General features: G+C 33.6%; 1 protein-coding gene across 1 annotated transcript in view; it reads left to right on the top strand.

Annotated features, from left to right (window-relative positions):
- Positions 1–25,480, top strand: part of Myo9a (myosin IXA) — a 251,023-nt gene that overhangs the window by 182,264 nt on the left and 43,279 nt on the right. Inside the window, exons 19-27 of the mRNA XM_047539276.1 lie at positions 1,875–1,997; positions 6,718–6,798; positions 8,837–8,947; positions 9,638–9,760; positions 11,260–11,409; positions 12,545–12,864; positions 13,823–15,430; positions 18,400–18,499; positions 18,998–19,210. Of these exons, the coding sequence (XP_047395232.1) occupies positions 1,875–1,997; positions 6,718–6,798; positions 8,837–8,947; positions 9,638–9,760; positions 11,260–11,409; positions 12,545–12,864; positions 13,823–15,430; positions 18,400–18,499; positions 18,998–19,210 (2,829 nt within the window). The remainder of the gene's footprint in view (positions 1–1,874; positions 1,998–6,717; positions 6,799–8,836; positions 8,948–9,637; positions 9,761–11,259; positions 11,410–12,544; positions 12,865–13,822; positions 15,431–18,399; positions 18,500–18,997; positions 19,211–25,480) is intronic.

Here is a 25,480-nt window from a genome sequence, read left to right on the forward strand (position 1 = left end):
TTTATCTGGAAGAATAAAAAACCCAGAATAGCTAAAGCAATCCTCAGTAGAAAGAGCGAAGCAGGGGGTATTGCAATACCAGATCTTCAACTCTATTGCAAAGCAATAGTAACAAAAACGGCATGGTATTGGTACCAAAATAGACAGGTGATCAATGGTACAGAATAGAGGACATGGACACAAACCCAAATAAATACAATTTTCTCATACTAGACAAAGGGGCCAAAAATATGCAATGGAGAAAAGATAGCCTCTTCAACAAATGGTGCTGGGAAAATTGGAAATCCATATGCAACAGAATGAAATTAAACCCCTGTCTCTCACCTTGCACAAAACTCAACTCAAAATGGATCAAGGACCTCGGAATCAGACCAGAGACCCTGCATCTTATAGAAGAAAAAGTAGGTCCAAACCTTCAACTTGTTGGCTTAGGATCAGACTTCCTTAACAGGACTCCCATAGCACAAGAAATAAAAGCAAGAATCAACAACTGGGATAGATTCAAACTAAAAAGCTTTCTCTCAGCAAAGGAAACTATCAGTAATGTGAAGATAGAGCCTACAGAGTGGGAGAATATCCTTGCCACTCATACTTCAGATAGAGCGCTAATTTCCAGAATCTATAAAGAACTCAAGAAACTCTACATGAAGAATACAAATAATCCAATCAACAAATGGGCTAAGGAAATGAACAGACACTTCACAGAAGAAGATATACAAGCAATCAACAGATATATGAAAAAATGCTCACCATCTCTAGTAATAAGAGAAATGCAAATCAAAACTACCCTAGGATTCCATCTCACCCCAATTAGAATGGCGATTATCAAGAACACAAGCAACAATAGGTGTTGGCGAGGATGTGGGGAGAAAGGTACACTCATACATTGCTGGTGGGGTTGCAAATTAGTGCAGCCACTCTGGAAAGCAGTATGGAGATTCCTCAGAAAGCTTGGGATGGAACCACCATTTGACCCAGCTATCCCACTCCTCGGCCTATACCCAAAGGACTTAAAATCAGCATACTACAGAGATACAGCCACATCAATGTTCATAACCGCTTAGTTCACCACAGCCAGATTGTGGAACCAACCTTGATGTCCTTCAATTGATGATTGGATAAAGAAACTGTGATTGATATATATATATATATATCTATATATATATCTATATATATATATCTATATATATATCTATATATATATATCTATATATATCTATATATAGATATATCTATATATATATATATAGATATATATATATATAATGGAATATTACTCCGCCATAAAGAATGATAAAATTATGGCATTTGCAGGCAAATGGATGAAATTGGAGAATATCACGCTAAGTGAGATAAGCCAATCTCAAAAAACCAAAGGAAGAATGATCTCGCTGATAAGTGGATGATGACACATAATGGGGCGTGGGAGGGGTTAGTGTTAGGGTTAGTTTAGGGGTAGGGTTAGGGAGGGTGGCAAGAATGGACGAAGGAAGGACTGTATAGAGGGAAAAGAGGGGTGGGAGGGGTAGGGGGGAAGGGAAAAAATAACAGAATGAATCAAACAACCTTACCCTATGTAAATTTATGATTACACAAATAGTATGCCTTTACTCCATGTACAGAGAAACATCATGTATCCCATTTGTTTACAATTAAAAAAAAAATGTCCTGAATTAAAAGACTGCTTGTTGAAACTGAAGATCAGTTTCTACTAAATCACCAGATATTGAGCAATATGATTTATATCAATAAACCTTGTGAAATGGCAAAAAAAAAAAAAAGAAAAAAGAAAAAGAAAACTGGCTGAGCATTTGTTTTTCTTACTCTTAGATTAATTGATGTGAAGAATTTATTTTTTTTCCCATTTGTTTCAGCACTTGCTGGAGGTAAATTCTTTGAAGCATCTAACAAGATTGACCCTACAGGATCGCATTACTAAGTCTCTTCTTCATTTGCACAAGAAGAAGAAGCCTCCCAGCATCAGTGCCCAGTTTCAGGTCAGGTTATTTCCTATTTTACTTATCTCTAATAAGAATCTGTTTCTTTGAGATTGACATTGAAAGGTCAAAGTGATCTTCAAGATACTTGAATATCATATGATTCATGAAATTAAAAAGCAATATATTAAAGGTCATTTTGGAAAAAAGTACTAGAAATGGAAAAAAAAGTCAGTTGCCTCTTGGTGTTTCATCCATGTCTCTGTGTAGTAAATTTCCTAACGAATAATTAATTATTTTCAATGTAAAGAAAAAGCAAGCAAAAAATTGGTATTATAAAAAAAATTGCCTTAAAATCCTACTACCCAGATATAGTCATTGTTAGTATAGTGATATATGTTTTTTTCTCCTTAAACCTCATGCTCCCACCATCAGTATTAAAGTAAATGGGATTATAGGATTTTTTGTGTGTGTTTATTTTAGTTTGTGTACATAGAAATTGTTCCCTCCCCCTTTTTTTTGGCATTTTGAGTAAATATATTAAATTAACCAAGTAATTTCCAGAATAATGATCTTCAAAATACATATCTAATGACCTCTTCTTTTTTTTCTCAAATCATCTCTAACCTTCTATTCATGTAATAGATATTTATGCATATCAGCTAAAAATCAGGCAGTGCTTTGCTTAATTTCATTCTGTCCTCTTACTTATATCATAGCAGTGTTCACTATTAGTAGTTATTTCCTTATCTGTGATAATTATATTTCTATATGGTAATGCTTTTTTAAAGATGAGGATGTTTGAATATAAATCTTCTATGTACATATCATTGTATATGTTGTCTGAATTATAAACAAAGTCCTTCAAATGGTGGGTTGGAAGGGTATTTTATTTTAGATAATTCTTTCTGTAGTTCTGTAGATAAATTTGAATCTGTGAAGGTTATTTGATCACATGCTAACCTTCTATATAGAAAAAGAATAAGACCAAGGATCCAAATAACTTACTATATGCCAGTAAACTTAAATAAAAAGCAATGGTTACAATGAAATATCTACTAGAATTTTGAAAAATCCTTAATTAGTAATCATATGGGTTGTCATTTAGTTGTGAAGTAAAAACAAATCAGAGATGTTACTTGAGCAAGTCTTGGTGCTGTTCACACATTTTAGAGTCTAGCTCTTCTTTTTGTAGATTTAGAAAGGCAAAGTGATGGGTTATAGCACCCCTCCCCCCAAAATGTTACTTGGTAAACACTGCTGTGTAAGACAGTATTAGAATTTATTAATGTACTACATAAATAGGAACATAATCAGACTTGATGCAGTTGTTAGGTCATTAGCACATTTCTCCCTGATTAGCACAACAACATGGGAAGCCAAATTTTGATGTAAAGGCAGTTTTGGTAAGGGGACATTAATGTCATGTACAGTGTAGAATCATTGCACTGCTAAGCATCCGTTGTTATGTTGCCTTTTATAGGTGCCTTGGATATAAATATCATTCTTTTTATATATACATATATTTTAGTTGTAGGTGACACAATACCTTTATTTTATTTTTATATGGTGCTGAGTATTGAACCTAGGGCCTCTTGCTTGCTAGGCAAGCACTCTACCACTGAGCCATAACCCAGCCCCAATAAATATGATTCTTAAACCAAAGAGCAACAGTAAAAAACTAATCATACTTAAATGCTATCATGTCCTTTATCCTCCCTCTCCCATTTCAGGAATTTCAAATATTCTCAACTTACATTCATTTGTATTTAATTTGTGCGAAAGGATCATACTTCTAATACATTGTCAAATTATTGCAAAAGTAATCAATTTTTGACTATTTAGAAAATATAGATAAGTAAAACCAAATGAAAATCCTCTACCATCTAGAGATAATGACCAGTGTACTTTATATTTTAGGCTGTTCACTAAATATTTACACATATTCTTTTATCTAATTTACACATATGCATTATCCCAACAATAGGTGAGATAAATACTATTGTTCTTACCATACAGGTGAAGTAAGTAAAAAGATGGGTAGTACCCATGTGTCTTTGACTTCATATGCTTCATGTGAATGTTTATTTTCCTCAAAATGAAATTTTATAACTCGGGAAGACTTAACTGATAAAGAAATTGATCTTCTGCTGTAAAAACCAGAAGACTGGAAAGGAGATATGAATCAAATGTTTTCAAATATTAGATAATAAGCATTGCAGGATTGTGAGTTTTTCAAAAAGGAAAATAAGTGAAGAAAACCTCAGATGAATGCCTAAATGCAGTTTCTAAAGCTCAGAAATAACCCAAACGAATAAATGTTAGTGGTCTTGCTAACATAGATGTAGATATAACTAGAATTTGTGAGGCAGTGTAGTGGAAAGAGAAAGCTCTATGGAAAGAAAGCCACACATCTTCTAAGGTTGTCTCCTTGAATGTATGGCTGATTGCTGATCTATGCGTATTGTAGGTTAAAACTTACAGAGACCCAGGAAAGAATCACCAGAATCTTGTAGACCTAGTATTTATACAAAACTAGAGGAATAGTTATATTCCCATCAGCCAGAATAGAATGACTTATTGGTATTGGTTCACTTTAGTATTGAGACTGAAATGAAATAGTCTTAGTCTGAAGACTGTCTACTTTCAAAAAGCTTAAAAGCAAGTCTTTTTTCTTTGGTCTCTTTTTTTTTTTTTTTCCTATATGGTACTGGGAGTTGAACCGAGGACCTTGCACATGCTTGGCTAGTACTTTACTACTGAGCTATATGTACCCTAGCCCTTCTTTAAATTTTATTTTGATGCAGAGTCTCCCAGTCATCCAGGTTGACATCAAACCTGAAATCCTCCTGCCTCAGTCTCCAGAATAACTAGGAATATAGGCATGTACCATCATGTCTGCCTAAAAACTAGTCTTGGAAGAATCAAACTCATCCTAAATAACTTAATTGCATGCCAGGAAAAAAAATACAACAAAATTCAACATTCTAAATACAATTTGTAGCAGCATCCTGTTAGAAACTACTAGGCATGCAGAGTCAGGAAAATAATAATTCATAACAAGAGGCAGGTGAGGGGGATCATTACAAACAGACATAAAAATGATAGACATGGTATAAATAGTAGGTAAGAATTTCCAAATAGTATTATAGATCTTTTAAATATGCTCATGGATATAATGAGAAAAATGAATATGATGATAAAAATAGAAGATACTTCTTTTGGAGTATACAACAATCTCTGCACATTCTGCATACTGCTTCAGGAGAGGAAGCTGCCATCTTTTCCTCTTTATCATTTCCTGTTGCAACCAATAAAGAACATTTATATGTTAAAGAGAAGTAAAAAAGACTCTAAATGAAACTTTTTTTTTTTTTTTTTTTTAATTCTGAGACAGGGTCTTGCTCAGGGCCTTGATAAGTTGCTGGGGCTAACTTTGAACTTACAATCTTCCTGGCTCAGCCTCCCAAGTTGCTAGGATTACAGGCCTATACCACCATACCTGACTCAAATGGAACTTTTAAAGATTAAAAATGTAATGTTAGATAATAAAAAATAAAATAGATGAGATTAACATTCTTTTAGCACAGAAGTAGTAAATTTAAAATCATTTAATAATAAAATTCAGAAAAGAAACAAATATGGGGGGAAAAAAGAAAATAACATCAATCACTTGTAGGATAATTCTTACCAATATTCTAATCAGTTCAAAGAACCACAGTAAGAAGACAATTAGGAAGGATTTTAAAGACCTGAACAACACTATTAACCTTCTTGATTTCAGCCAACAAACAACTACAGAATATTAATTCATGTAAGTGCCTATGGAACTCTTGTCAGTATAGGTCATGAGCTACGCTAGAAAACAAATCTTAACAAATATAATAAGTTAAAATCATATAAAATGTTTTTATTTGATTATGATGGAATTTAACTAAAAATCAAAGAAAAGTAACAATCACCAACTAGTTGGAAGACAAAAGCCAGACAAAATAATACATAAAACAGGAAAAAATTAGAAATATTTTAAATGGAATGAAATATCAAAGTTTGTGCATTACAGCTAAGGCAGTACTTCAAGGTTAATTGATAGCATTGAATGTTTTTATTAGAAAAGCAGCTAGGTCTTAATTCAATAATCTAAACTTACCATAATAAAACAATAAGAAAGTCAAACTTAAAGACAGGGAAAGAAGGAAATAATAAAGATAACAGTAGAATTCATTGAAATTGAACATAGAAAAATAATAGAGAAAAATCAATGAAAAAAAAACTGCTTCTTTGAACTGGTTAGGAAATTGGTGAACTTTTAACCATACTGATCAGAAAAAAAGAGAAGGTACAAATTACTATTATCAGGAATGAAAAAGAGGACATCCCTGTGTACTGTGCACGCATTAATGAAAATTAAAGCAAGGCATTACTACCTTTCTGGAACCCTCCTGGGTGATTTTAAAAGTTCTTGAAGAAGGCATGAGTTTGGAAAAAAGAAAAAAAAAAAGAAGGCAGTAATAGTTTAAATAAGGTTTTTTAGTGAAATGCGAAGAATAGCGAAAAAAAGTATTCTATACTTAGATTATTCTTCAACTACTATCCATATCCTCTTTTGTTCTTCATTTAACCAGAATGGGAATATACACAATTTGTTTTCCCGAAACATACCCCTTTCTAGGAATGCATAGAAAGTTTTTTCATATTTTGTCAATATTATTATTTACATTTATGATCATTTGTTGTCAATTTGGAATGAGAGTGTATGCTAAATATATTGCTTTTGCAGGCATCCTTAAGCAAGCTAATGGAGACACTTGGTCAAGCAGAACCATATTTTGTAAAATGCATTCGCTCTAATGCTGAAAAGGTAAAAATGTCCTATAAATGATTACATGTAACTCAGTTACTTCAAGATTTAATTCTTTTAAAGAGAATAAATAGAGGGAGGAGCTATCTATAATATTTATGAGGATAAGAATGTTTCATAAATATTTTCTGTGGTTAGTCTTCCAGTTTCTATACTTACTGTATACAAGTTGTTTTCATGCGTTTGATTTAGTATCTCCTAGAGTTTGAGAAGCAAATACATCTTGAAATTCCATCAGAAAAAAAAAGATTTTTCTTTGAAACTTTTGTAACTATAAAAACTAATCTCTCGTTTGAATATATGCGATACCTCTTTTTAAAAAATTGCTTAGCAGTTTTCTTGTTTGGAGATTTTTTCCCTGTAACCTAGGAAAGATACTGTAGATATTCTTTATTCCTTTCTCTTTTCTATGACAGTTTTCTTAGAATTTTTTTTTTTTTTTAATTTAGGGATTCTTATCCCTATCACTTAGGGAAGATACCAAGACATTCTTGATTCCTTTTTTTTTTTTTTCCTGTGACAGTTCCCTTAACTAGAGCTTTTCAAAACATAGTAAGTGTAAAATATTTGTCATCTTTATTTGTGCTCTTCATAGGAAAAAATTAGTTCCCAGCCTAAATAGCTAAAATATAGTAGGAATTGTATTCAGCTTTCTAAAGTATTTATTTATTTATTTGGTAGTGAGAATTGAACCCAGGGGTGCTTAACCACTGAGACACAACCCCAGCCCTTTTTATTTTTTGTTTTCAGACAGGACCTTGCTAAGTTGCTGTGGCTCTCCTTGAATTTATAGTACTCCTGCCTGGGACTCCTAAGTTGCTGGGATTGCAAGTGTATGCCTGCATCCTAGCAACTTTCTTAAGTTTTAAGAAGCAATCTGCAACTCTGTTATTTAAAAACTTTTTAACCTTAGACAAATTATTTCATTATTCTGTGGCTAAAATGTTTTCATTGGGTAATAGTATACTTATAGGACTAACCTCACAGTGCTTTGTGAGTACATATATAATTCCTATCTATGAAGTGCTTAACTTCCTGCCTTAATTTCCTGCCTAAATGTTAGCTATTCTTTTATAGTGACCAAGATGGAAACTTTTATTTAGGGTTAAATACAAGTTTGAGTTCCATTAGTTAATTTAGACCCTGCTATACGTAGTTCAATTAATGAAGTATTTTAGGTCACAGAATAAGTACTAAATAATCTTAACTATTATTATTTAACATAAATTGGTCATTTGATTTCAGATATTTTGTTTCCTTGAGAGCTGGTATGTTCCACCTAGCTGCAAGGGAAAATATTTGGGATTGCCTTAGAGGATCACTGAAGACAGTATTTAGAGAACAGGGAATATATCAGAAGCTCCAAAGAAAGCTTCTTTTGAATGTCTAAAAACTTGCCTAGTGAGATATCTACTCGTGATAAGATGTTGAATAGCACCTTCCATTAGTCTCTCTTCCCTATTGGTGCTCATATAATGAAGAAATTTGTTGTGAGGGGCTTCCAAGAATTTTTTTTAAATTTTCAATATTTTATACCAGTGTCATCAGCATGAAGTATTAGGAAATAAATTAGTCTTCACTTTCTATTAGAAGAAGAAATCTGTTGGCACTCAGTTAACAAGCAACTGAATGGGGGTGGGTCAGTTGGTTTCTTAGTGATGTTATAGATAAAATCATAATGAAATACAAAAATTAAACAACTCTGACTATGTAAATGTAGATTAATCTTGTTACAGATTTTGTAGTAGCTAGACTGAGGTCTCTCTGGGTGAGTACATTCCTATGGAACTTTTAAGGTCTTCTACATTCATAAACAGAGATACCTAGACACTTGTATTCTATTTTCTAAGGACCAGTCAGGACTTTTTTGAAGCTACCAACTGGGTAGGGAACTTGTCCTATCACCTTAACTATATCTGAACCAGACAGCCCCCATTCAATTCCTAGATTTAAAAATGTTAGCCATGTCTGTAAAATGGATATTAATTTGGAAATTTGCTGTTCTGGGTTAATATTTTTTTCTATTTGTATTTTTTAGCTGCCTTTAAGATTCAATGATGCCTTGGTACTTCGACAGCTCCGTTACACTGGGATGCTAGAAACAGTTCGCATTCGCCAGTCAGGATACAGCTCCAAATATTCTTTCCAGGTTATGCTACTATAATAATATTTAAATATATATTCACATCAAGCAAATTATTCCCACATTTCTTGCTGCTTATTTATTTGGAGATCACTTGTCTATTTTCCTTAATTTTCTCTTTCCAGTCTGCTTTTTGTATGCAGAATTTAAAAGGGTTAAAGAGTTCTCACTTTGTTGAATGCCAGCAATCACTTTAAGTTTGTGTTGTACTAGAATCTAGTATTTGATTACTCTCATTTAATCAGAATGTTTGATGATAATGTTTATTCTTAACATCTTCATACTGATATCTTAATACTAATGTCTCTAGTAATTGAAATGGTTCAATCAGAATTATCTAGTCCAAAGAAAAGTTTCCATTTGGCTTTCTCTAAATTTACTCAGCAGGATTTTCTTCAATTAGGAAACTATCACAAATGTACACATCTATTTCTTTTGTCTTTAGTACAGCTTTTTCCAAACAAGATAAGTAGCTTCTGCCCTTCTTCTTCATTTTTGTTTTTGATTATGGAACATGTAGAACTCAATATTTTACCCCTTTATAATACTTCGACTTAACAAATGCCTTATTTATTTTCTTTTTGGTTTCACTCTATTTAAAAGAAAAGTAATAATAAAGGAATAATGAGCTATTTTAGCATCTTTTTTACATATAATTCTCTTGTGATTTTACAACATTTTCTTTCTACTTTTCAGGACTTTGTGAGCCACTTCCATGTTCTTCTTCCCCGAAACACTATTCCATCCAAATTGAACATTCAGGATTTCGTTAGGAAAATAAATCTTAATCCAGATAATTATCAAGTTGGAAAAACCATGGTAAATATAACATATATAGTGTGTCAAAACTGAGTGCATTTTTGTATTTTAATAATGCAAACTTTAATTATATTTTTACATAAATTTTTATAAAATAGCATACCAGATATTACAGTTTTTAGATAATGAAGTTGGTATTAATGATACAGCTTCAGGATGATAACTGTAATTCTAACTGTAATTTTAACTGTAATTTGAACCATCTCTGACTGGACATTCCACTGTAATCACCCACTCAACTTCCCCAAAGTAACCTTATCCAGAATTCTTTACTGCCTTCAAAATATCATCTATTTTCTTTTTCATTCATTTTCCAGTTTCTCAGACTAGAAAACATACAGTGGTCATCTTTGGCTTACCCTTCAATTTAATCCTTTTACAAAGTTCTGGGATTTTTGTCTTTTTAAATTTTTCCTTACAAATGATTCTCACATCTTTCCCTATTTCTCCATCTCTACTGCTTTCATCTTCTTTTTGTTCCTTAGTTCTTTTCATCTGCATTACTTTTATAATAAGCAGCTTCTCATCTGCTTCTAGTCTGTTTTAGTCATTCCATTTAACTTTTTCTGCCCATAATATAAAAATCACCTTAATATACTTCTTTATGTTGGCCTCCTGCTCAATAATGATCTCCTGACAACCTCCTAATGAAATTTAGACATCTTTCTCTCATTTAAGGACCTCCATATTTCAGCTTCATACAATTTATTATCCTGTTTGTGAAGATTAATTTTCCATTGTTTCCTGCGCATTCTTTTATTTCCAAGTCCTTGTGTTGCTGAGGTGAGATTTTCTGTCTTTAGCCTTTATTAGCTACTGTTTTCTTCTTTGGGCATATGATATATATCTGCCCTTAAAAGTGAAGTGCAGATCTTTTTTTTTTTTTTTTTTCCCTAGTGCTGGGATTTGAACGCAGGACCTTGTGCTTGCAATGTAAGCACTCTACAACTGAGCTATATCCCTAACCCTGAAGTGCAAATCTTATTTCTAAAGGGATATATCTGATTTATCTTTGTATACATCTGAATCCATAAAAATTCATTAGTGGAATAAAAGAATAAATAAATAAACTGATTCTGAGGAATAAGCAGCCTTTTTAATGCATGTTGGATTTCGCATAGATTTATCATTGGCTTATTCATGTTACGATCAAGTTTCATGATTTCATAATCTGTTGTTCTCACCTCCCCCAACACCCTTGAAAAATATGACAAATTATCAGTACTTTGATTCATTTTGACAGTAATTTTTTTCAAGAATAGTCTATCAATCTCTGCCATTGAAATTTTTGCACACTTGTTCACCAATATTTATCTCCCATATTTTTTTCAATTTGAGAATGACTACTTGATCAATTGATAGAAGTGTTTATTGGTACTTCATTTACAGATCTGCTATTATATTTCTTCTTCTCTGAAAACTTACCACAGAAATATAATTCATGAAATAATTTTTTTTTTCATTTCTTCTTAAGTTATATTCCCTTTCTCCTTCGGTAGGTCTTCCTAAAGGAGCAAGGACGACAGCACTTACAAGATCTGCTTCACCAAGAGGTACTCCGCAGAATCATATTGTTGCAGCGATGGTTCAGGGTCTTGTTGTGTAGACAGCATTTCCTCCATCTGAAACAGTCATCCATTATTATTCAGGTGAGAAGCAGAGAATTTTCTGCTTGAGATTGATAGATTTATTTTGCCTTTATTTTGTAACCATAATGATTTTACTATGAAACATTTAAATTATAATATAAACTTCAGAGATGAGACTGTGTCCTCCTCATTATCAAAATGTCCATAGCACCCAACAGACTTACCGGTGTATAACAGTGGACTACTAATGTTTATTGTGTTGAATTTAAATTTTTAAAAAATTTTTAAATTTTAGATGGACCCAATACCTTTATTTTTATATGGTGCCAAGGATTGAACCTAGGGTCTCATGCATGCTAGACAAGTCTGCTACCACTGAGTTACAACCCCAACCCTTGAATTTAAATTAATTTGAATAAATTGTAATATATTATCTTTTGAAGTATAAGCAAGGGCAAAGGAGTTATGAACCTTAATTTTTGTTGGTATAGTTATTTAATAGTTTTCTGAGTGATATTTCTGAGTTTTGTGCATATTGTTGCTAGGCACTTATTTGGAATGATAAGTACCTTATTTCACACTTCACTGTTTTTATTATCCTTCCTGTTGTTTTATAACATTGGGTCTTCAAAAGATGTTTTCTATTTGTTCATGAAAATCTTATAATTACCTTCATATTTAGTTATTTTAAACCTGTTAATGTTATTTGGACAAACTATATCAAAAGAATATGACATAATTTATTAAAAGTAATTTACAGGGACTGGGATTGTGGCTCAGTGGTAGAGTGTTCACCTAGCACAAGTGAGGTATTGGGTTTGATCCTCAGCACCACATAAAAATATAAATAAAATAAAGGTTTTGGGTCCATCTGTGACTTAAAAAATATATAAAAAAAAAAATCTAAAGGCATGAAAGCATCCAGAAACTTAAATTCTATAATTAACTTTGTCAAAGTTATGTTATTTTGCCTTATGTTTTAGTCAAGCATATGTGGGAAAGAAAACTTTTTTTTTTTTGTGCTGGGGATCAAACCCAGGGCCTTGTGCTTACAAGGCAAGCACTCTTCCAACTGAGCTATCTCCCCAGCCCCAAGAAAACTTACTTTTAATCACCCAAAATTCAGTTTCTTAGCCACTTAACTTTTAATTGACTTAACAAATCTCTCCTTTTCCCCTTCCTTGTTTTCCCCCAGCAATTCTGGAGGAATTACCTGAATCAGAAGCAAGTCAGAGATGTAGCTGTGCGGAAGGATGCTTTTGTAATGGCTAGGGCAGCCACTCTTCTCCAAGCTTCCTGGCGTGCTCACTTAGAGAGGCAACGGTACTTGGAGCTTCGGGCTGCAGTCCTAATCATCCAACAGAAATGGAGGGAGATTTATAGGCGCAGGCATATGGCTGCTACTTGCATACAGGCAAGATGGAAAGGCTACAGGGAAAGTAAAAGGTACCAAGAACAGAAGAAAAAAATTATCCTTTTGCAGTCAACATGTAGAGGATTCAGAGCAAGACAAAGGTAATCTCTGTTACCATAATAATTGCTCACTCTCTCTTCCTCAGTACTTTGTTTATACCTCTGCTTTAACACTTGTATTACTATTTGTTGTCTGTAGTACATATTTATATTTAGGCTATGATACCCATACTAGTTTTAACCTGCATTAAAATCTGGTCTATAATAGAAGTTAAATAAGTCTTTATTGAATTAAATTGGTTGAAAACTTACATGGTTAAAACTGCTAAGAATTAAATTTTACATTAAGTTAATCTTATAAAATTGACATTATGCAACTCTTTTTCTTCAGGAACAATTTCATATTTAAAGTTTAGGTTAAAGTAAGGATATTAAAATGAGAGTATGCTTTTTCTTTTTTGTGTGCGTGTTATTTTTTGTTTTTGTAGTGCTAGGAATCTAACTCAGGGCCTTGTGTATGCTAGACAACTGCTCTACTGCCAAGTCACATCCCCAACAACCCCTCCAATAGCTTTACTTCTGAGTTAGTTTACATTTTGTCTAGAATGCCCAGTTAGGAATAATACACATATTGAAGATACCATCTGATTCATGGAAATAGGAGAATATGAAATGGTATGATCTGGTTAGTTTAAGAAATAACTTAAGTCTTTTTTTTTGTGTGTGGTGCTAGGGTTTGAACCCAGGTCCTTGTGCACATGAGGCAAGCACTCTACCAACTGAGCTATATTACCCAGCCCAATACTTAGATCTTATGAGAAGAAAATTTTAAAACTGGGTCCAAGTGGCACATGCCATGTTTCCAACTACTCAGGAGGCTGAGGCAGTAGGAGCTCTTGAACCTGTAGTTTGAGGACAACCTCAAACATAGCATAGCATCGCAAAAAGAAAAGAAAGAAAGAAAAACAAAGAAAATTTTGTGACTTTCCATTTTTTTAAAAAATTCTCTTCAATGGTAACCAAAAGATATCTGTAACCCATTTTGTCTGTTTTTACATAGATTTAAAGCTTTAAAAGAACAAAGGATAAAGGAAGCACAGCTAGAACTTGGAATGGTGAATATCAAGGCATATAGAGCTCTGGAAATAGAGGGTTCAGATCCTTCAGAATGGGAGGATTGTTCCTTTGACAACAGAGAGAAAGCCATAGAGGAAGGTAAATCTGGAATAGAGAGTAATCGAATTAGCCGTGAAAGTTCAGTGGACTGCTCAAAAGAGTCTCCAGAGAAGTGGCAGGAGAGAGCCCGAAGCCAAAGTGGTGTGGACTTGAAGGAAGATGTGATTGTAAGAGAAAGGCCGAAGTCCTTGGAGGATCTCCATCAGAAGAAAGTAGTCCGGGCCAAAAGAGAAAGCCGGAGAATGAGAGAACTAGAGCAAGCTATATTTAGCTTAGAATTGCTTAAAGTTCGTTCTCTTGGTGGTATGTCACCTTCAGAGGAACGCAGATGGTCTACAGAACTTATGCCTGAAGGCCTTCAATCTCCACAGGGTACACCTGATAGTGAAAGCTCTCAAGGAAGTTTAGAACTTCTGAATTGTGAGGAAAGCCAAAAGAGTAAACTAGCATCCATAATTTTGGATGAAGGCGATTTGAAGTTTCCATCACCTAAGACATCTAGCAGTCCAAAATTTGATTCCCAGGACAATGCCTTCAGTGCCTCAAGTGAGACAAACTATGCATTGATTCAAAAGGGAGCATCCTCTGACTCAGAGTGTTTGAAGAACGGGACTGTGAAGGAAAAGCCTGTGTGCAGTTCTGAACCTATTACCTGTAAACCACAACTGAGAGACTCTTTTTTATCAAATAGTCTGCCCACATTTTTTTATATTCCCCATCAAGACCCCCTGAAAGCAAGTTCCCAAGTAGACACAAGTATCCAAAGAAAAAAACTATCAGAAAGTGAAGACACACTGGGGGCAGCTCTTTCTTTGGATATCAACAGGGATGCCAGAAAGTATCATTTCTCAGAAGATAAAGTGGTTCCTTCTTTTAATACAGATTCTTCTAATACTGTGCTTAAGAAGTTAGAAAAGCTAAACACAGAGAAGGAAGAAAGACAAAAGCAGTTACAGCAGCAGAATGAAAAACAGATGATGGAACAGATTCATCAGCAGACAGATATTTTAGAGAAGGAGCATAAAGTTTTCAAGAAAATTGAAAAGCCAAGAACTGGGGAGTCTTTCCTGGCACCATCTTTCTGTCCACCAAAGCAAAGAATAGAGAGGCCATCATCTCTCTTCATCCTAAATACTCCAAATAAGGAAGAACCCAGTGTACTAGAGTCCCCATCACTAGCCACTATAAAAGATACAGCTCTTGCCCCAAAAGACAGTCCCTTTGCTCAATTGCCAGTGAGGGACCGACCTGTCACCCTGTTCTTTGAAAGAAAAGGAAACCCATGCCAGTCTAATACTGTCAGGGAATTATCCAAGACAGAAAGAATGGGCACCCAGCAAAGTATAACCCATAAACTCTCTAATAATCGCATTTCAAAAAGAGAACACCTTAGGCCATTTCAGTCTTACAGCTACAAATCTGATGATCCTTCCAGAGAGGGGAGTACAAAGGCCATTTTCTTCACACCAAAGGACAATATGAGTACTCCTCTGTAAGTGAAATGTTTATTTATTTGTATAAGGTGAAAAGTTCTTATTATTAAGGTGCCATGTTTGTTTCTTGTCTTCCATACTGTGGATTAAACCAAGGGCCCTCACATATGCTGCATCCCTAATTATAGGTGTGCCACGTTACCTTTTGGTGTGGGTGCTGCTCAAATTAGCCATTTTCTTTTTGTAAAAACATTCCCTTATTGTTGATTATATTCACTACCTGAAATTGAATGTAGTTTTACCCTAGGAATCCTTGATAGCAGAGTTTATCATTCTTCCCAAGTAAGTGAAAAAGCATTTGTGTGAAAGTGAGTATAGTGTTTATAAACAAGAGTAGGCATTCAGCAAATGCTGGTTGCGCTAGAGATATGAAGCTTAGCTGTCCAGCTGTTTTTTTGTGACAAACATATTGCATAAAATTACCATCTTTACCATCCTTAAGTGTACAGTACAGTTATGTTAACTATATACCCTTTGTTATGTAATAGAACCCTAGAACATTTCCTTCTTATAAAACTAAAACTATACCCATTGAACAACTCACTTTTTCCCCTCTCCTTAGCCCCTGGCAACCACCATTCTTCCTGCTTCTAAGAGTTGAACTATATTAGAAACCTTATGTAAATGAAAGTTCCTTAAGATATTTTTAAAGCTGGTGGTTGTTATGAGAAAATCTCTTTTTCTTCTTGTTTTTCAATACTGGGTATGGAACCCAGTACCTTCTGCATGCTAGGCAAATAATCAACATACTGATCTACATCCTCTAGCCCAGAAAAATATTTTTGAAGGGGCACATAAAGGCAATAAAATTTAAGATATTCATATTGAGTCTTTGTGTACAATGCGTTCTTTCAGTTTTTGTAGGATATTATCACTGATGAAAGGAAGGCTGTATCTTAGGGCTAAAACAATTAAATTTCATAATAGCAATGAAAATACCTTTTTCTCTCCTATTGTAGTCTAAGTATTTAAATCTTTCACAGCCTTTAAAATTGCATAAAATTTTATAGAAACCCTTATCAATATGGGCAATGACAATTGATATTTTATTTTTCTACTAAGGGTCTCCGCATATTATGAAATGCATTTTTAACTTGACAACTTGAAGTTACATTCCTGCACATGAGCCTAGAGATTGTATAGATGTTCAAAGGCTCTGGTTTAGCACATATGCCAGGAAAACTGTGTTAAAAAGACATTTCCTATCATTCTGATTATAACATGATATGTCATTTCTATGTATGTGTATAGACTTGAACATAAAGCTACTGGATCTATGAATTTGTTTTGTAAAGACTTAATTGTAGACTCAAAAAACATTAATCATCCTGGTGAATTATCCCTTTTACATTTTTCTAAGATAATATAGTCTTAAGTGTATTTGATCTAGTTTGTTTACCATATTAATGATCTACTTATCTTCAAATGATTATATATTAGATTGTTTACATGAAAGTATCAGCATTGGGTCTCATGATTAGGAAGTGGTGCTAGGTTAGTGTTCTTTTTATACCATAATAGTGATAGCTACATAGTGGTCTTCATCTTTTTAATGAGGGATAAGAAAAGAAATCTTGGGGATATCTAATGAAAATTCCAGGAGTTTTAAGTTACTTTGGACGATAAAGATCCTATTAATTGTTTTCTTTCTCTTTGGAAGCAGGTAAGTAGGGTTAGCTGTGGCAAGAGAAATTTTCACGGTCATAAGGGAATCCTTTAGGAACTAAAACTTAAAATTGTTTGGCTTGATCATACACTGGTCAGAAAAGGAGATCTCTGAGAAACTTTTAGGTAGTAAAGATTGCCATCTGTGTTTATTTAAGGATTGTTACTTAGGAGCAAAGGAGCCTAGACTTCATTTATAAAAGTTAAATAATAGGAGACTGAGGCAGGAGGATTGCAAGTTCCAGGCCAACCTCAGCAATTTAGCAAGGTCCCAAGCTACTTAGCAAGACTCTGTCTCAAAATATAAACTAAAAAGGTCTGGGGATGTAACTCAAAGGTAAAGCTCCCTGGGTTCAATCCCCAAGTACCAAAAAACAAACAAACAAATAAAACAACAACAACAACAAAAAAATCAACAAAAAAAGTTAAAGATTTTGAATAGAAGAGCCATTAACCTGTCAACTTGTATTTTCAAACAGTTCTATGTTAAGAGGTAGGATATGATTCTTAAGAAGCTTATATTAATATAGTCCTCCTAAGGTGAGTTTAGCAATATGTTGTTGATAAATTTTAAGACTCATGGGACTGAATTAATATCATTGAGACAATGAAAGCATATGTTCTTTTCAGATCCTGACATCCATTTCTACACAGAACTTAATGATACACATCATATAGTTACTCAAGCATATTAAATTTTACAAGCCAACACTATAACATCTGAATTGTTTGGAACATTCTTCCTTTAGTTTGTTAACAGTTTCTTATCCTGACAGTCTTGTTGTTATTCTGTATATCCTCAAGTTTTAAAACTGAGTCAGTAGATGAAAGCTACAGAGAAAGATTTCAGGAAGAGAATTATCTAGCCATTAGGAGCCATCTTCAGTATTTTAAAAAGCCAGTATTAACACTGGCTTATCAGGTATTTCATAATGATTAGATGAAAAGGCCCCTTCTAAGACTAGTATCCCAAAGATTAGGGGAATTTGGTATTTTCTTATCAGTTTCACTTAAGGTTTTGAACTAAACTCTCCTTAAACATAATGTCACCATAGTGGAGTATACCCAGTGATTATCATGGCAGAGACTCTAGGAATCCTGTCATACATGTAGACTCTTGATAATAGTATTGATAAGGTAAACAGAAAAAATCTGAGTTTTTATTTTGGGGATTGACTAAGATATGAAAATATTTTTAGAATTTGCTAGAATTCTTTGATTTATAATTTGTGCTGAATTTTAAGACTACTTCCATGGGATATCTGCTAAGAATTGAAATGTAATCCTTTTGTTTTATTTAAAGTGTAAACAAGGAAGCCTTAAACAAAAGAAATCCTCAAATCCCTAAACAAGATGAACCAGCTTTGAAACCTGTGAAGTTAGTTGGGCCAGGCCAACAAGAGGCAAGTATCTTTGTATGTGAAGTAGTTGCATGTTATTCTGGAAGTTACTGTTCTTGTAGATAGAGTACCTTATCTCTTTATTTACTCCCAGTGTGTTTTAGAGAAAGAAGGTGTGAGCTAAACTTGTTAACAATTAGGAAGGTGTACTCCAGGAAAAGATGGTGGCTTAACACTTAGATTATATTTACAAAAAAAAGGAATTTGCTAAGAAAAATTGCAGTTTATTCAGATGACTTTGGTGTGATATTATGGTAGTAGAGGATGATTTACTTGGCTATGTAGAACAACAACATAAATTTAGTTTCCATTTTTATTCTTGGTCGAGAGTAACATATTTGGATTTCTTTTGGTCATCTCTGTTATTTCTATTAATGGAAAGGGCATTGGGGTGGAGGGATATTTCAAGAAATTCATGAACCCTCTTTCATTGGCATCATTTCCAAAACAGAACAAAACAAAACATTGTTGTGTTATTTGTTTTATCATTTGGTCAAGCAGGTTGCCAGACCGGCCCATAAAAAGAAAGCTCGAATGGCGCGGACGCGCTCCGATTTCTTGACTAGAGGTACTTTTGCCGATGGGGAGGGGGATACAGAGGAAGATGATTACGATGACATTATTGAGCCCCTTCTCTCCCTTGACCAAGCTTCTCACTCTGAGCTAGGGCCTGCATCCAGCCTGGGTCAGGCCTCTCACAGTGACTCCGAAATGGTAAATTTACAGCAATATAAAAAAAAGTAGATAGCAAGCAAATCTATTGGGAATAGTCTTTGCTAATCTAAAGCTAATCTTCACAGCTTCTTTCCTTTTATTGGTTTGTACATGGGAAACTTCAGTGAACACAGCAACTGTGTAGCTAAGTCTTAACTTAATACTACTCAAATAAAGGGGCATTTTAACAGTACATAATCAAATCATAAATCAAGCAAAATTAAGGTTATTTAAATTAGTACTGATGTAAAATTTTTTGATGTTATATCTTGAATTTTTTATATCCTTGAATTTTTTTTTTCTGTCAGAGGCCAGATAATAAATATTTTAGAATTTGTAGATTGTAGAGACTCTGTAGTTACTTGATTTGGCTACTGTAGTGTGAAAGCAGCCAAGAAAATCAGTATTCTAATGAAACTACAGAAACAGGCAGTGGGTTATGTTTGACCTGCTGGTCATAGTTTATTGATCCTGGTGTAGGGAATAGGTTATCTATTAAAATAATTAAGTAGATTTTAACTGAAATATTGTTCACTTTTAAATTTATTTTTTGTTGTTTGATACTTTTTTTTTAAGCCTTTAAACTTGGTACCTCCCTCCCATTTTTTAGTAATGAAAATAAGCATGACTTTTTAAAACTCCAGTAAGCAAAATGTGTCTCCCTGAACCAACCCAATCAAATAGAAAGCTCTGTGTAGTATAAATTTATATTAATCATAAATTGTAACATTGGAGTTGTGTTTTAATATTTAACTTTATCATAATCTCAACCAAAATTAGGAGTGCATTTATGGTTTGACAAGTATGTTTTTATTTCCATGCGTATCTATGAGTTGGCTGTGCACTATTCTTCTTTAATGTCTGCTTATTGTGGGAGAAAATTTTACAATTTTTGAATTATTAAAGATTTTAGTTTAATTGTTTTAAGCTGTTAGAATTGTGTTGAAGACCCAGATAACTAGTATTTTTCCTAATTTCCAAAATAACCTCATTGTTTTTTGTGGGCAGTGTTCCCCGCTTTTTCTTGATAATGTTGATGTTCTTTGAGGAAAAAAACAATAAGTGAAAACAGAAGAATGTAGGACACGTTTCTTGATTAAACAGATGTCATTAACTTGAGCCAAACTATAGGATTGTAGAAGTTGCAAACAGTTTGTATTATCTGTTAATATATACGATTAGAGATAACATGTCTTCAGTGTAGTATCAAACAATTCCTATTTTTGAGTTATAAATAATGAAAGTCTTGGTTATGATTAGTAAATATGAAATTTTATATTAGAACAAACTAATTTTATTAAAAATGCTGTTTTAGGTCGCTTACGTAGATTCGTGGAAGAACTTAGCATTTATACCTGCTGTTTTGTTCCTGGGGTTTCCTTTGTAACAACCTCTAGTCTTTTTGGTAGTGGAATTCTTTCATACTGGGAACTCTTGCTGAGATGAACCAGAAAGTTGGGCTTTCTGCTTGGAGCATTCAGCTCCTTTGGTGTTATAGTGTCTGATCACCTGCTTGATGGTCACTGCATGCCAGTAGTTGTAGCGCACCTTGCACAGTGTGTTTGTCATCTCTCCAGCTTTCTCACTGTCTTCTTTTGTCACTAGCTATTTTAGGAACAGGCAATGGTGCTTGTTTCTGGTGGACATTTGCATGAAAAAGCTTTGCTTTCTAGTATATGCTAACAGATACTTATTAGGGTGGGGAGGATAGGAACAATTTTAAAATGTGTTTCTCTGTTTGTCTTGAAAATATGCCTTGCTCTAACATTATCTGATATTATGAAGATGAAAACTTCTTGTTTCTAAGTGGGGTCTACTGTAAAAAATCCAGATGTTTTTAAAGGGATTTGATTTTGGAGGGCACGTGGAATTTTAAAAACTGAACTTTTCCCCCTGGATTATTAAGTGATATTATCAGTGATATTTGCTAAGAAATATGTCACTAAGTCCTAGCAGAAATTACCATCTGACTTTTCCAGTTGTCAAGTAATTGGTCTAATGGGATATGGACACTCACAAATGAATTACCTGAAGGGGATTTGATAAACATTACATCTTGAATTTGTTGATTAATTTTAAGTTGTACTTGGTGTAGGGAGGTGATTCAAGGATAGTTGTTCCTTTCCTTTGTGTGACTTCCATGTTTTATATTTTCCTACTTCCAACTGTCATTTAAGTAACTGTGTAGGGTCTATATGCCACTTTTATTTAATTTTTATATCTACCACTTCGCATTTACTGAGGAAGAGTGACATGTTCTGCTAAGCAGTATTTTAAAGATGACTTTCAGATAGTTATTTAGTTTCTCAGTTTTATGGATGGTAAGTGGGTTAATAAAATAATTTCTATTCCTTATCTGTAAAATTAGTATAGGAAACATACTTTTCTCTGTATAGTTTATTACACTATTAACCAAACTTAAAATTAACTCTGTAAAGACATGACTCCCAAATAGCTCTCCAGAATTTCAGTCTTCTTTACCTCCAACAGGGTAAAACTTAAGTTTCTCATTATCCACTCCTCTGAAACTTTTCCCATTTCTTATATTCCTGTTTTCTGTGTTACTCTCTGAGATATTCTCTGATCCTTATCTATGGTGTTTTCTTTCTCTCTGTACCATTCATTTCATAAAAGACTGCCAGAAAAACCTTTTGCTCAAGCAAAGCTCAGTTTATTATCATATTACAGTTGGGGTAAACTGCCTTGACTGTGTCTTAGTAGTGTCTCAAAAAAAGGAAAGTCAGGAGAGGTTATTTACATGATTTTGGTGTCTGGGTTTTTAATTTTGAACTGTGTCTTGCAGGGTGGAAAAAAGGTTGGTATTGAACACCCAGACTCTTAATAAGTTTGGATTGGCAACCCTAAGAGCAGTTGCACTGTCGAATAACTACACTTTGTATTTATGCCAGTATTTCATTCCCCCAAAAAATTCAGGGGCATTTTATAGCATTGACTCTGTTCTTTGAAGACTGAGTGGATTCCTCTGTCTGGGAAATACCATCTGGGATTAGTGCTTTTTTGTAGCACAGTTTCTTGATAAGTTTTCTTTATTTCTTCTAGGAAAATTGATCTTCTAAAGTTTTTTATCTAATGTCAATTGTGGTAAACCATTTTTTTTCTTATGAAATTATCCATTTCATCTAACTTTTCAGATTTATATTTGATTTTTGTTATTTACTTTATCTAGTTATTGATTTATTTTGTTAATTTTTTTCTAGATTTAACAGGATTTTGATTTATTTATTATGTCTGTTTTTCCCCATTTGCTACTTCATTGGTTTTTGCTTTATCTTTGTTATTTATTTCCATATGTTTTCTTTGGTTTACTTGTTTTTCTAGATTTTAAGTTGGGGATTTATTTTATTTTTATTCATATAGTTTTTTTAAAAAAATGTTTTTAGTTGTAGATGGACATGGTATCTTATTTTTCTAGTATGTGAATATTCGATTACTTTTTTGCTCAAAATCTTTAATTTTGGTTTTTTCTACTATTCTGCTTTTAATTCTAATTTCTTATTCAAAAGATTTTTCAAATATATACAAGAATATTTAATTCTGAGAGTTACTGTTTCTTTCACTTGTTTTTTTACTTTTGTTTTGAGAGGGATCTAATCAATGTTGTTTTTGATTCTCATTTGATATTCATTTGTTTTCTTGTATGTTTGTATAGTTTTTTTATGTTTTAGTATATTCATTTTGTGTATTTGGTTTTTACAAGATAAGTTCAAGAATTTCCTCCTCTGTCAGTGTAACAAAGTACATTTTCTTTATGAAAAGCCTGTCCTTATTTAGCAAAATTACCCTATTACTAAATAGGGGCAATGCTGTTTTTCCTCCAGGGTTTGTTTGTTTTTTGTTTTTTTTTTTTGTTTTTATTTTTTTTTGGTTTGCTTTTCTTTTTACTTGCTGGATTCTGAATTCTGCCCTCTTTTTCTCTTCACTACTCAATTTCCTTAATGCCCCTCTTCCTTTGTATTTACCTTCTTTTTACCCAGAAGCAATGCCTTTAAAAATATCTGTGCATTTTTAAAGGTTTTTCCCTGAGTCCATTTATTTTTTAAGTCTTTTTCCTGAAGTCAGTTCTCTAATCTACTTGTAATCTTTTATGTTTTCACACTTTGAATGAACCATCTTTTTCTGACTTTTATTTTAGATTAATCTTCAGCCCATTTCTAGTTTTACTCTTTCCACTTTTGCATTGTTTTTCTTAGACTGTCCTTGAACTATGCAGAAACTCGTAGTGAGATTATGAGAGAGTTTGCTAGGATTATGTGTCTATCTTTCTGCTGACAGGTAATTTGCAGTTTGTGTGCAGTCTTTTTTTCCAGTGTTTTGCTAGGCATAATGCAGTTTTATTTGTCTTAAGTTTTTTATTGTTTTTGGAGATTATACCACTATTTTTGTATTTAGGCAGCTTCCATTATTGTTAGTTTCCTGGAAACCATTTAAAACTTATTTTTAAGACACACTTAACCTGTAAATTTCCCTTGACTTTTTTTTTTTTTTTGGTTCCCTGAACAATTTATCTGTTGAGGAAATACTTGTTTAATGTTGAATTTCCTACGTTTTTGAATTTTGCAAAATGTAAGCCTGTATTGTCATTTTAAATGATATACCAGTTTACAGGGAATACAGGGGATGCATATCCATGTAGAGTCAGAGTTCAGATCATATTTGGGTTTAATTTTTTTAAGGGACTACAATTTATTCTTGGTGAGTGTATTCTTTTGTAGGGGGATACTGGAAATGAACTTACTGAGCCACATCCCCAGCCCCTTTTTTTTTTTTTAATTTTTTTATTTAGCTTTTAATTTTTTACAGACCGCAGTTTGATTCATTGTACACAAATGGGGTACATCATTTCATTTCTATGGTTGTACACAATGTAGATTCATATCATTCGTGTATCACAATGTAGATTCATATCATTCGTGTAATCATACATGTACATAGGGTAATACTGTCTCATTCCACCATTTTTCATACCCCCCCTCATTTCCTTCTACATATTCTAAAGTTCCCCCATTATTGCCCACTCCCCGACCCCCATTATATATCATTCTCCACTTACCAGGGAAAACATTTGGCCTTTGGTTTTTTGGGCTTGGCTTATTTCACTTAGCACGATATTCTCCAATTCCATCCATTTATTTGCAAATGCCATAATATTAGTCTTCTTTATGACTGAATAGTATTCCATTGTGTATATATACCAGAATTTTTATTTCAAGGTAGGGTCTTGGTAAATTGCTTAGAGTCTTGCTGTGTTGCTGAGACTGGCTTTGAACTTGTTATCCTCCTACCTCAACTTCCCAAGCCACTGGAATTATGAGCATGTGCCTGTACTCTGGCTTGGTGATAGGCACTGTTACTTTTTGTGAGTGATAGATGCTGTTACCTTTAATCCTTTCAGGTGGTCCTTTCCCTGGTCTTGGGTTGTTTACACACATCAGTGTTGATTAGTACTCAACTAAATACACAGAGGGAACCTTTTGTAGATCTCCAGAGATCTTTCTCCATGCGTGTCTCTCCAGTACTCTCTTTATCTCTAGTTTTCTTAGTGGCCTTGGACTTCTCACCTTCATATGTTCAATTCATGGAGTCTGCCAAGTTTCATCAAGGTTCTCCCTCTCTATACCACAGCCTATAAACTATTTTAAGACTGTAAGTAGGGGCAGGTATAGGATTCACAATGGATATTTCCCATCTGTTGTCTTAAAAACTGCTGTTTCATATTCTCTTTTTGTCTGTGTTTCAGACAAAAGGGTAAAACAAAGCCCTGTTACTACATCTTGTCCAGAAGCAGATACCCGCTCATTAATTTTTTTTTTTTTTGGCAAGCACACAAAGCAGGTTTTATTAAAGGTCGTAACACAGGCTTCTCCTGGGAGGGAGAAGCAGGCCATGGCTGGTATTCTGGTATTCTAAGAAGTGAGAGCACCCTGCCCTTTATTTTTTTTTAATTAAAAATTTTTTAAAATTTTTATAGGCTGCATTTTGATCCATTGTACATAATTGGAGTACAACTTTTCATTTCTATGGTTGTACACAATGTAGATTCACACCATTCATGTAATCATACATATACATAGGATAATACTGTCTGTCTCAGTCTACTATCTTTCCTTCCCCCACTCCTTCCCGCCCCATTTTCCTCTACACCATCCAAAGTTCCTTCATTCTCCCCCCCCACCCCTTGTTATGTATCATCATTCAAATTTTAACATTTCAGGATAATCATGGTTTCTGTTGATAAGATTGTAGTCAAGC

Source organism: Sciurus carolinensis, chromosome 2, assembly GCF_902686445.1.
Source record: "Sciurus carolinensis chromosome 2, mSciCar1.2, whole genome shotgun sequence".
Lineage (NCBI taxonomy): Eukaryota > Metazoa > Chordata > Mammalia > Rodentia > Sciuridae > Sciurus > Sciurus carolinensis.